The sequence below is a fragment of the Gopherus evgoodei genome, chromosome 1, assembly GCF_007399415.2.
Source record: "Gopherus evgoodei ecotype Sinaloan lineage chromosome 1, rGopEvg1_v1.p, whole genome shotgun sequence".
In the NCBI taxonomy this organism is placed as follows: Eukaryota; Metazoa; Chordata; order Testudines; family Testudinidae; genus Gopherus; species Gopherus evgoodei.
Genome location: NC_044322.1, coordinates 346834443 through 346847492, shown reverse-complemented (window position 1 = coordinate 346847492; position 13050 = coordinate 346834443). Strand labels below are relative to the sequence as shown.

Below are 13050 nucleotides of genomic sequence, written 5' to 3'. Positions count from 1 at the left end.
AAGGGTTAATGTCTCTTTCACCTGGAAAGGAGTAACCTGAAACACCTGACCAGAGGACCAATCAGGAAACAAGACTTTTTCAAAGCTGGGTGGAGGGAAGTTTTGGGTGTGAGTTCTTTGTTCTTTGTCTTGGGTCTGACCCTCTCGGCTATCAGAGTGATTTTTCTATCTCCAGCTTGCTAATCTTCTGTTTCCAAGTTGTAAGTACAAGATAGTAAGACGATAAGGTTTATATTGTTTTCTTTTTGTATTTACATGTGTGTAGTTGCTGGAGTGTTTTGAATTGTATTCTTTTTAAATAAGGCTGTTTATTCATATTTCTTTTAAGCAATTGACCCTGTATTTGTCACCTTAATACATAGAGACCATTTTTATGTATTTTTCTTCTTATAAAGTTTTCTTTTTTAGACCTGTTAAAGTTTTTCTTTAGTGGGAATTCCAGGGAATTAAGTCTGCAACTCACCAGGGAATTGGCGGGAGGAAGAAGTCAAGGGGAAAATCTCTTTGTGTTAGATTTACTAAGCCTGACTTTGCATACCCTCTGGGACTGGAAACGGGGAGGGTGGAGTCCCTCTGTATAGATTCATGGAGCTTGCTTCTGTATATCTCTCCAGGAACCCAGGGAGGGAACACCTGGAAGGGAGAAGGGGGGGGGAAATGGTTTATTTACCTTTGTTGTAAGACTCAAGGAATTTGAGTCTTAGGGGTCCCCAGGGAAGGTTTTTGGGGGGACCAGAGTGCCCCAAAACACTCTAATTTTTTGGGTGGTGGCAGCTTTACCAGGTCCAAGCTGGTAACTAAGCTTGGAGGTTTTCATGCTAACACCCATATTTTGGACGCTAAGGTCCAAATCTGGGAAATATGTTATGACAAGGACAAAATACATCGTTTTACAAAAGGTAGATCATGCCAAACCAACCTGATCTCCTTTTCTGAGACGGTAACAGATTTTTTAGACAAAGGAAACGCAGTGGATTTAATTTACCTCGATTTCAGTAAGGCATTTGATACGGTTCCACATGGGGAATTATTAGTTAAATCGGAAAAGATGGGGATCAGTATGAAAATTGAAAGGTGGATAAGGAACTGGTTAAAGGAGAGACTACAACGGGTCGTACTGAAAGGTGAACTGTCAGGCTGGAAGGAGGTTTAGTGGAGTTCCTCAGGGATCAGTTTTGGGACCAATCTTATTTAACCTTTTTATTGCTGACCTTGGCACAAAAAGCGGGAATGTGCTAATAAAGTTTGCAGATGACACAAAGCTGGGAGGTATTGCTAACACAGAGAAGGACCAGGATATCATACAGGAAGATCTGGATGACCTTGTAAACTGGAGTAATAGTAATAAGATGAAATTTAATAGTGAAAAGTGCAAGGTCATGCATTTAGGGATTAATAACAAGAATTTTTGTTATAAATTGGGAACACATCAGTTGGAAGTAACGGAGGAGGAGATGGACTTCAGAGGATTGGTTGATCATAGGATGACTATGAGCCGCCAGTGTGATATGGCCGTTAAAAAAGCTAATGCAGTTTTAGGATGCATCGGGCGAGGTATTTCCAGCAAAGATAAGGAGGTGTTAGTACCGTTGTACAAGGCACTGGTGGGACCTCATCTGGAATACTGTGTGCAGTTCTGGTCTCCAATGTTTAAGAAGATTGAATTCAAACTGGAACAGGTTCAGAGGTGGGCTACTAGGATGATATGAGGAATGGAAAACCTGTCTTATGAAAGGAGACTCAAAGAGCTTGGCTTGTTTAGCCTAAGCAAAAGAAGGTTGAGGGGGGATATGATTGCTCTTTATAAATATATCAGAGGGATTAATATCAGGAAGGGAGAGGAATTATTTAAGCTTAGTACCAATGTGGACACAAGAACAAATGGATATAAACTGGACACTAGGAAGTTTAGACTTGAAATTAGACGAAGGTTTCAAATTATTAGAGTGACGTTCTGGAACAGCCTTCCAAGGGGAGTAGTAGGGGCAAAAGACATATCTGGCTTTAAGACTAAGCTTGATAGGTTTATGGAGGGGATGGTATGATGGGATAGCCTAATTCTGGCAATTAATTTAGCAATTGATCATTGGTTATCAGCAGGTAAGTATGCCCAGTGGACTGTGATGGGATAGATGGTTTGGGATCTGAGTTACTGCAGAGAATTCTTTCCTGAGTGCTGGCTGGTGAGTCTTGCCCACATGCTCAGGGTTTAACAGATTGCCATATTTGGGGTCGGGAAGGAATTTTCCTCCAGGGCAGATTGGCAGAGGCCCTGGAAGTTTTTCGCCTTTCTCTGCAGTATGGGGCATGGGTCACTTGCTGGAGGATTCTCTGCAGCTTGAGGTCTTCAAACCACAATTTGAGGACTTCAGTAACTCAGACATAGGTTAGGGGTTGGTTATAGAAGTGGATGGGTGAGATTCTGTGGCCTGCATTGTGCAGGAGGTCAGACTAGATGATCATAATGGTTCCTTCTGACCTTAAAGTCTATGAGTCTATAAAAACTACAAATCAGAATGATCTCTAAGTGTGAGCTAAAACCAAATCAAAAGTTGCAATCCCTTTATCGGAGCTCTGATCCATGTATGAAAGGGGTTTGTAAGGACATTGCACTCTTAGGGCTAGTTAAGTATCCTGAACAAATAATTTACAAAAACAAGTTATATAAAATTAAGCCACAAGTGGGTCCCTTGATCCAAATTTTGCAACACTTATGGATTCAGGGCTATTGGCCTCATGCCCTAGAGTCCTGAACATAGTCTCCCCTACTTATACTTTCTGAATAACAGAGATTAAATCAGAAAACAGCTTGCCAGGTGTTAAGGGATGAAACAATAGTTACTAGAGCAAGGGAACAATGAGTGTGAAGTTCTCCAAATACTAAAGTTTTACATGAAACCTCTAGGTCTTTGGAAACTAGGTTAAATATGCAGATTCTTTCTTGCGAAGCTGATTTCTTTTGAAAAGGGACATTCCAGTCCAGGCCACATTGATTTTAAGATATATCTGAAATGCTGAACATCAGCCTTTTCTCAGGGATTGTTGTGTCTGGCTGCTTGGAAAGAGAACCGTTTTCTGTATCTTTCCTCAAAAAGATACTTTCTTTTCCTCCCTTGTAATAGCACCTGGATTGTGTTGTTCTTGATGACGGTGGATTTCTTTTGATGTCAAATCAGGATGAATATACCCAACAGGTATATGTGTTTTTAAATTCATGCAGTTAAACATGAGATTGACTTACTTCTCCATTAAGACAGAGAGTTTTATAATTAAAAATGACCTGTTAACCTAAGTTCACTGTACAAAGACAGAGTGTGGCTGTTCATTTACCTCATTTCGTTTATTTGAATCATGGTTATCAGAGTCTGGGGTGATGAATCACAGACTCATGTCCAAACCACAAAGAAAATTTGCCAAATCTCAAATTTAATATAATTTGCTAGCTTTTATCACTGTCTTACTAGTGACTTGACGTGTCTGGGCCTGTGCTAATGTGGCCCTGGTTATAGTGATTTAAGGGAGTGAATAAGAAATGGGATGAAGAATTTGCATTGTTTCCCTGAGACAGACTGCTTGAAACACAGAGATAACATAGTGTAAGTGCCTGGAGCACAGAATTATTCTGTGTTAATGTATGAGAACATGAAGATGTTACATATTTTTCTATGAAAAAAAATAATTTTTTTCCAGTACTTTTTAGAGCTTCTGTCAAAAAAAACAAAAATATTTTGGTTTTCAGTTGTGGAAAGTGTCCATTTACTCAAAAAGCCATTTTTCATCAAAAAAAGAGTTCCTATGAATTTTTTTTCTATCAAATCTAATTGTTACACTGAAGAATTATTGCATAAAGAATCTATTTCATGAGACTGCAACATATTATTGTCACCATCATCATGTCTTGGTGTTGTGACATCACAGTGCAACGTTGCAGTGCAATAAATGTTGTTTGATGAGACACAACTATAGTCAGTTACATAATGGAAGGTAAGATCCCAGTTCAGCTGGAAAGCCAGAGCATGGGAAATGTTGATCTCTGGAGAAGATGGTGGCTCCCCCTGTGGTGGGGTGCAGCAGCCTACTTTTCCTCAAGGCAGAATTCAAGAATTATATGGTAAATATGCCACAGAAGCATCTTTTGGTTGGTTCTGCTTTTTTCCACCTAGAAAAAAAGAGGTAAGCACTATATAGGAGTTACTGAGATAGCATGTGAACAGATTTGGGTAACTGTTGATGGAATGAGTACAAACATTAGGGGGAAATGCAAACTACCGTCTAATCACATCAAGAGTTGAATATTCAAAAATGGCCTTGGAATTTGCACCTAAAATATTGCACGTGCAGTCATTTGTTCATAGGGAGAAAAACCTAAAAACTCAGAGTAGATATGGAAATAGGTTGATGCCCCTGTGAAAAATAAGTCTCTTATGGGTTTTGTATTATTTATAATAATAACAATGAACCACATCATTTAGCTGTAAATCAGGCCAAACTTCCCCTGAAGTCATTTAGAGTTTTGCCTGAGGAGGTCTGGAAAACAATTTAATATTTTATAGAATGTAAAGTAAATGCAAAATTAACATAAAATGAAGGACTTTTGTAATTTATCACCATATATCCCGTAGTAAAAATGGTAGGATTTATACCTTCTTTTAATTCAGCAGCATTGTTCAGTATATATAAATTATATGTATATTATTTATCATGTGACGTCAGTTTAGAAGTGTTTAAACTCATCTTTTTTACAATTTTCTGCACCAGATTGGACGATTCTTTGGTGAGATTGACCCTGACCTGATGCGAAATCTCATTAACATGTCCTTATATGCCTTTAACAAGTCTTATGACTATCAGTCTGTGTGTGATCCCGAAGAAGAACCAAAGCAAGGAGCTGGTCTTCGTTCTGTATACGTGGTCAGTATCCCCTCGCCAAGTAATCAGCATTCCCCTTACCTATGTGCAGATGCTTGTACTAATGGTGCAATCTTTGTACTTCATTTTGTAGCCTACAGTAGCAGATATTTTGCATGTCGGATGGTGGGCCTCTGCAGCCGCCTGGTAAGTTCAAATATTCTGGTAATGTTTATACCAAAGTCATAATTAACAATTCAGCAAAAAGAAAATGGATTTGGTAACAATTAGTTTCTTCTTTCTATAGTGGCTATGTATGATAATAACAGACTTTTGAATTCTTAGGAGCTATTCTGGAGTCTTAAGGGCTGGTACTACTTCTGCAGCCTCATACAATGAACATTTTTAGTAACCTCCTCAGATTCCTTGAAAGCTTCATTTTATTGATCTTAAAGCAAAATGAGACTTCCCAGACTTTGTAATTCTCTGTTGTCAAGCTAAGGGTGGGAGGGATAGCTCAGTGGCTTGTGCATTGGCCTGCTAAATCACAGGGTTGTAAGTTCAATTCTTGACAGGGTCATCTGGGGCAAAGATCTGTCAGGCACAGTACTTGGTCCTGCTGTGAAGGAGGGCTGGACTTGATGAACTTTCAAAGTCCCTTCCAGTTCTATGAGATAGGTATATCTCCATATTAAAAAAAAACAAACTGCATAGGTGCAGGAGTTGGTTTGGGTTGAGCCATCTTTAATCTAGGATGCTGCCATGCAGCTTTCAGATGGGCTTGTTCAATTTGTAATTCAGTACACTAGATTGTTTTTTTTCAAGTGCATGATTAAACAAGTAGGTTGAGAAAGAGTCAGTTTTTGAGGTGTGTCTGAATCATTTTGTTAAGCACATAAGGGCATCTATTGGAAAACATAAGCAAGTCCTATTTCAGAGCACCAGATGCCATTAAAATGCATTGTTTGGTAACGTAAGTCACTGAAAGTTGCTCATTGAAAGAGTCAATTGGTTTTGTTCATTTTCTTTTTTATCGAAGATACTATCAACTAGTGATACTGTTTCAAGGAAGAAGCCACACGTAAAACAATATAGTGTAACAGCTTGTTTCCATTTTTTTTCCTTTCCTCAATTTAAAAAACAAAACTATACTTCCTCTGCAAGAACAAAAGGAACGTTGGGTAATGTTCCAGCAACATATACCTTGGAGACTATCATAGAACAGGGAAGAGGGAATGGCAGTCAATTTTAACTTTTAGAACTACTGGATGAAATCCTGGTTCTCTTGAACTCAGTGAGAATTTTGGGATTGACTTCAGCGAAGTCAGGATTTCACCTCTTAACTGTTTTAGTGGTTACTATATTTAGCTAAACACAATACCGAATAAATATAGAAACTGATCTAAAACTCCACACCACAGTCTTGTCTCATTTTGGAATTAAATTTGTGCAGTAATTAGCAATAGCCACAAACAATTTTTTGCTAGTTTCATAATGCATATATAAAGAAATTCAGCCCGGTACAGATTAAGCACCCCGGCGATACCAAAACCATGTGGCAAAAATTTAATTGGGACTTAAGTGGTATGGTCGGCATCAGGCTTTCTGCACTGGTGTGAATTTTACGCTATGAGATTATCTGTCCTTCATGAAAAAGTTTTGTGGTGCATATTCTATGGCACAATAATAGGTAATTTACACTATTTGGAGGTAAGCATTACAATATATCACAGCTGAATAAATATAGAGAGAGCAGTTATCGCACAGATGGCACTGTGCAGACTTTAGATACTTGTTTTTATTATTGTTTACATTTAGTTAACAGGAGCAGTTAAGATCTTTGTTTTCTGGAACAAAAATTAACCTCAAAAACCAGAGACGGGAAATGATCCAGGGATGAAACTTAAGCTCTGCTCAAACAGAGAAATTTGGGTTATCAGTGTTCAAATCAAACTCAGAGGTCTGGACTCAATTTAGACTTGGGTCTTGTTTTCCACAGAGTTTCATTTGAAAGCGCCACAAGAAAGTGCTTTCATTGGAAATTTTTGAAATGGAATCTAGGCCACAAGCAGGCTGAGAGGCCATTAGGGAAGTGGAATAGAAAGGGCTGATCAGAGTGCATTTCAGCAAGACAGCTAGTGAAAGCAAATGGAGAGAAATAGGAGAAGCTGGGTTAAGGATAACTGTTATGTTTCGGGCAAAAATTTGGAATAGGATAGTGAGTGACAATTTTCAAAGCTTATTTGGGGAGCATGAAGCATCAGTTAAGTAAATATCTTCTGTTCTCTGCACTCTGGGAACTTTGAGGCTCTTCCCCATTTTTTCAGGCTTCCTCTCTCTCTCTCTCATCCTCAGTGAATTCTGTGATCACTTTCTTTCAAGCTAAAAAGGGCTTGATGAGGACTTCCTTCTGGGTCAGCCAGTGGAGTCACTGTTGAATGACATGAGGTTTCTCGTCATCCCTACAGACAAGCAGGTGGCCCATGCAGTAATCCCAGTCTGGATGTTATGTAAACAAACCCAATGTTTGATGCCGTATTGCAAAGCGCTAGCCACAGAAATAACTGGGATATATATTTTCTTAACAAATATATGAGGCTATGGAGGAAGCAGTTTGAAGGTTCATCAAGACTGGCATTTATGAGTAGTAGAATATATGAGGGAGTAGGGTGCCACAATAATAGACTAGGACAGATCTGATGGCAGAAGTAAGGCCTGGAAGGTGAGGACAAGAAGTTTAATGTTAATGAAGAAGGAGCTGGGGGAGGGAATCAAAGAGAGGGAGTGATGAGGGAAGGAATTTAATTATAGTGGTTACCCTAGCAGGGGTAGGGCATTGTGGATGACAGACGAACCAGAGGAGGAGGTTCCAATAATTGAAATAGGAGTGATGTGGGTATGAATGCAGAAAAATAGGAGCTTAGCATTATCTGAGTTAACCTTAATTTTTTCACAGCATTGAGGAAGAAATGACAGGGATAGGCTGAAATGCAGAAGTGGAGATAGAAATACAAGTTGCCATCACAGAGATGACTTTTATATGAAATGGTTAGAATACTCCAGCATTTATCTGCCTCACAGGAGGGTTGTGAGGCTTAATCAGTGGAAAATACCAGAAGCCCCTTAGAGCTATGTATAACTATTGTCATTTAAGGCATCCTAGTTAGTTGAAATGTGAGAGATATCTCAGGATTCCTGTTTAAAATTCTGCGGAGATCTTAAGGGATGACAATTAAACTGCTCTTCAGCATCTCTGCTAGCTGAATTATGAGTTAAAGGGGCACTGAATATTGATTGTCAAATAAAAAGATAATGTGGGACAGTAGCTGAAGGGGAAGAAGAGGGTGACTGACAAAATGTAAGATATTAAAGAAACACATTCATATTCATTGGTGTAAGTGCAATTAAGCTATGTTGTTGCTGTTGTTATTAACCATTATTTTTATCCCAGTGGTATTTAGGGTCTCCTGTAAACAATCAGGGCTCCCATATTAGCAAAGTTATGTTTAAAGGAGAGGTAAATAACTATTTCATTACAAAACTATTTTTCTGTGCTCAGGTCTATCTTGCAACAGCTGTTTTTGGGTCTGACTTTTCCACGTTTCCTCGAGGCAGGTAAGGCAAGACTCAGGTTTGTTAAAGGGTCAACTTTGAATGAACTAGAAGATAAGAATCAAGGTACCACCCAAATTCCGCTCACTCCACTATATGAGTTGAAAGTGTTTCTGTTTTTTCTTTCTCCTCAGCGGAATCAGATGATGACGATTACGCTACTATCCTATCCAAACAGAGCTGCATTACTGAACAAACTCAGTATTTCTTTGAAAATGATGATAAATCCTTTGGTGGGATTGTAGACTGTATAAACTGTTCCAGGTAAATTTTCAACTTTGAATACAAAATGTAAAGAGGAGCCTTTTTTGTGCATATTAATCTTAGAAGGAGGTAATTACATTACTGTCTGAAGGATAAACTATACTGTGTCATAACCTTATCACATGTATGTAAGAAAGATAAAGATATGCATACATGTATGTAGTGTAGTACATACATGACAGAATGTATATGTATGTATGTATTCAAACAGTAATAATAGTGCACAGAATCATTTTACCCTAAGTTGTGTTTTTCTGTTTTTGGGACTGTCTCCATATATCTTTTAATAGGATAATTGGTGTTTAATACATTTTAATCCTAATTTTTTTCACTGTATTTTTTTCTAATTTATTAATTGAAATTCTTGAGTTCTATCAAAGATATTCAGAACTGAGGGGGGGGTTTCTGCATTCCATTATCAGTTTAAATGCAGATAATGTTAAAGTGTTGATCACCTTCTTCATATTTTGCTTTGAGTTGTCCAATAGCGCTGCTGCTGCTTTCATTAAAGGTGTTACAATCTCAATATTGTTTTGGGAGACTTGAAAATTTCTTCTATCTTGTTATTAGATAGACAGATTTTCGTAAGTGAAAGATTATAAAACTTACCATAGAATTAACATATTCAAAAAAAGGAGACATTTGAAGACCTCTGTGTAGACAGATTTGTGATAATTCAGTTTAAAATCCTTAAAGAAACATAAAGCTACAAATGGATAAAAGAGAGGACATTTAGGATGTGTTATAGCACAGCACAAATATGGCACAAGTGATGTAAGTGTACAAGGTAAGAAATGATCACCCGCATTACCTTTATTAAAGAGAACGTTTCTGGCTGTGCAATAGCAAGAGAGAGAAGTCAGAGTGGGAAACACAGAGCTGAGCACCTCATTAGCATGATGAGAATTGTATTTAAATCCTTGTCTCCTCCATGCTGGTTTGTTCTGTAGTTTTGTTTTTTTTTAATCTGGCACTCTTGAGAATACTGGAGTGGATGTGCAAGTGTCTCAAGCCTTGGTTCCTCCACTCCATGCCAAAAAGTAAGCATGTTTTTATGCTTACTGCTTCCCTTTATATTTGCCCACATGTGGTCTCTGCTCACCCTTCCCCTGGAGCGTAATAACCTTACACACAATTCTATGCCTCATGCCATAGCCTACAGAAACAAGGGCTGACAGTTGTTAGCAATTTCTAAAAGTGTTGGAGACAATAGAACCGCTATAAACAGCCAAGCCTTGAAGAACACCTGGAAAATGTTTCATAGGGTATTTCAGTCCAGCAACGTACAAACAAGGAATTGGACACAATCACAACACAGGGTCAAATACTGAATTCCATAAAGGGTAGAATCGTGCTGCTATGGACAGAAACAGAGCCATCTTCAGAGATTCTCTTTCACTAATGTATTCAGAAGAGATGTTTGGGCCCCTAAAATGGCCAACTAGTGTGAATGAGTCATTTGTAAAATTACAGATGACCTGAAGGAGTTGTTGGGTCAAATTTAGCCATTGGGATAAAATTCACTGAGGTCAATGAAGTTTTGTCCACTTACATTAAAGGATACATTTTGCCTGTTTTTGTTAGATGTGCGCAAGTGTGTCAGGAAGCCAGTTACACATAAATAGCTCTCTAAATTCAGACCAACATAAAAGCTTTTCTTCAGCAATTAGAAAATATTCTCTTTGTTGCTGAATTTTACATTATTTCTCAGCTCACTTGGATGCTTATTTACATCTATCTAGCCATCCATCTAGCTGTCTAAGTATACAGTATAAACGCCTGAAAATAAGCCAAGGAAGTGCATAAATTCTCTTAACTATAGTATATCACATCTCTGTTTGACACAGTGTTTCTCAAATACTTTATATTCTAACTGAAAAGGTTCATTTGGATTTCTAAAGATGTCCGTATTCTCACTACTCATATTAAACCCTCATTTCCTCTCCTGTTTAGAGTGGCTTTTCTTTTCATGCCACATTGGCAGTAGAGAAATTGTAGCTGAACTGTAGGTTTCACTTCTTAGTGGAGTTACTGATTTAGCAGCATGCAACTTGCTGCTTAGTGGTATAAGGTCACCCTGTGCCCTTTTTCCATTTTTTAATCACAGCATCTGCTCTAATGTAGAACAACACTCCTGTCAATAAAGATTACAAAATTTCCCCTTGACTGGTCCTTGCTATTCTTAAAAAAGACCGGCTGTCCCTTGTATAGCAGTCTAGTTCAATCTATAAAGTTGTGTTACCTGTGATCTATTTAGTTAATGTGACAAGCCCCTGAAGATATATTGTTTGCTTTTTTTAACTAGAGTTGTGTTTCTTTTTCAGACTTTATCATGCAGAAAAGCTTTCACACACCAATCTAGTATTTATAATTAGTGACAGCCAACGGATGTGCCGCTCCTGTGACCCAAAGCCATTGTTGCAAGCAGAAAAGCCGGGTATCCTTTAAAGTCAGAACTTCTAGTGGCATAAACTAATGTATGTTGACCAAATATTAGAACAGGATTTGGAGAAATATGGCCTATTTATATACGCTTCTGTGACACACATCACTGTAGTATCTGAGTCAGCAGATGATTATCAGATACATTTTGTATACAACAAACATAGCATAGACTAAACAGGAATGGTTTCAAAGTGTTAAGAATTTCTTTGTGCATATAGTTCATATGCTGATCCTAATACCTGTTCCCAGACTGTGTTACCAGGCAAAATCTTCTGAAGCCCGTGCACTGGAATGACTTGTCCATCGGTTGGGGCAGCCATCAGTGAAGTGTATAATGGCATGTTGTCATAGTATCCTGCAATTGGTGCAACTTGCAGGTAGCAGGCCTTTCTTCAGAGAACCAGAAGGTGCATCCCAAGCCCCTCAGTTTGTCACACAGCTTGGTGACTGACCTGAAGAAATAGAAGGGGAGAGGCCAGAGCTTAACAGTTACATGCTACCTGAGGTGCTGAAGACCATTAAGCATGAATCACTTGCTAGTTTCCCTCCCCTCACCGTGGGGAGAGAGTAAGAAGTGAAAAGCCCCTATTCACGTGTATTGGGTGCTCTGGGGTCTGTGGCCATTCTAAGGCCATGTCTACATCTACAATTTTGCAGCGCTGGTTGTTACAGCTGTATTAGTACAGCTGTATAGGGCCAGCGCTGCAGAGTGGCCACACTTACAGCAACCAGCGCTGCAAGTGGTGTTAGATGTGGCCACACTGCAGCGTTGTTGGGCGGCTTCAAGGGGGGTTCGGAGAACGCGAGAGCAAACCGGGGAAGGAGACCAGCTTCCCCGCGGTTTGCTCTCGCGTTCCCCGAACCACTCTGCAAACCGCAGGGAAGGAGACCTGCTTGTTCGGGGAACGCGAGAGCAAACCGGGAAAGGAGACCAGCTTCGCCGCGGTTTGCTCTCGCGTTCCCAGAACCACCCTGCAAACCGCAGGGAAGGAGACCTGCTTGTTCGGGAAACGCGAGAGCAAACCAGGGAAGGAGACCAGCTTCGCCGCAGTTTGCTCTCGCGTTCCCCGAACCACTCTGCAAACCGCAGGGAAGGAGACCTGCTTGTTCGGGGAACGCGAGAGCAAACCGGGAAAGGAGACCAGCTTCGCCGCGGTTTGCTCTCGCGCTCCCAGAACCACCCTGCAAACCGCAGGGAAGGAGACCTGCTTGTTCGGGGAACGCGAGAGCAAACCAGGGAAGGAGACCAGCTTCGCCGCGGTTTGCTCTCGCGTTCCCCGAACCACTCTGCAAACCGCAGGGAAGGAGACCTGCTTGTTCGGGGAACGCGAGAGCAAACCGGGAAAGGAGACCAGCTTCGCCGCAGTTTGCTCTCGCGTTCCCGGAACCACCCAGCAAACCTGTTTCTCACTCTTTTTTCTCCCACAACATAAATCTCATCACATATAAACCACCCTGGCATCAGTGGGTGGATGGATACTGATAAGATGTAAATTAGGGAAGAAATTGACCGTATGTTGTCTTTTCATTTATTTATTTTCTAACATTTTAGGCTTAGGACCAAATCCCATGCCATCTTGCATCCTTGATACAGTAAACTGGATTGTGCCTTGTCTTGCATTGGGACAGTTGCAAAAGTGAAATATTAACCTCAAGATCCAGTTCCATGGTGTATCTAGGGGGCTTGCATCAGGGCATAGAATTGTCCCAATCTGTATGAAGCAGAATAACTCAGTGGATGGGGCACTACCCAGATTTCAGGAGACCTGGGTCCTATTCCTTTTTCTGCCATTGATCTGACTAGTGACCCCGAGTATGCCATTTCATCTGTTTCCCTTTGCACTCTAAAGCTGAAACCCAAAGAAAATATTTGTCCCTTAT

At 39.9% G+C, this 13050-nt stretch overlaps 1 protein-coding gene across 8 annotated transcripts in view; it reads left to right on the top strand.

Moving 5' to 3' along the window:
• CACNA2D1 (calcium voltage-gated channel auxiliary subunit alpha2delta 1) overlaps positions 1 to 13050 on the top strand; it is a 689818-nt gene that overhangs the window by 657228 nt on the left and 19540 nt on the right. For all 8 annotated transcript variants that reach the window (XM_030560557.1, XM_030560387.1, XM_030560113.1 and 5 more), the window contains 6 exons: positions 3123 to 3194; positions 4759 to 4911; positions 5003 to 5055; positions 8408 to 8463; positions 8595 to 8724; positions 11049 to 11161. In XM_030560557.1, the coding sequence (XP_030416417.1) occupies positions 3123 to 3194; positions 4759 to 4911; positions 5003 to 5055; positions 8408 to 8463; positions 8595 to 8724; positions 11049 to 11161 (577 nt within the window). The remainder of the gene's footprint in view (positions 1 to 3122; positions 3195 to 4758; positions 4912 to 5002; positions 5056 to 8407; positions 8464 to 8594; positions 8725 to 11048; positions 11162 to 13050) is intronic.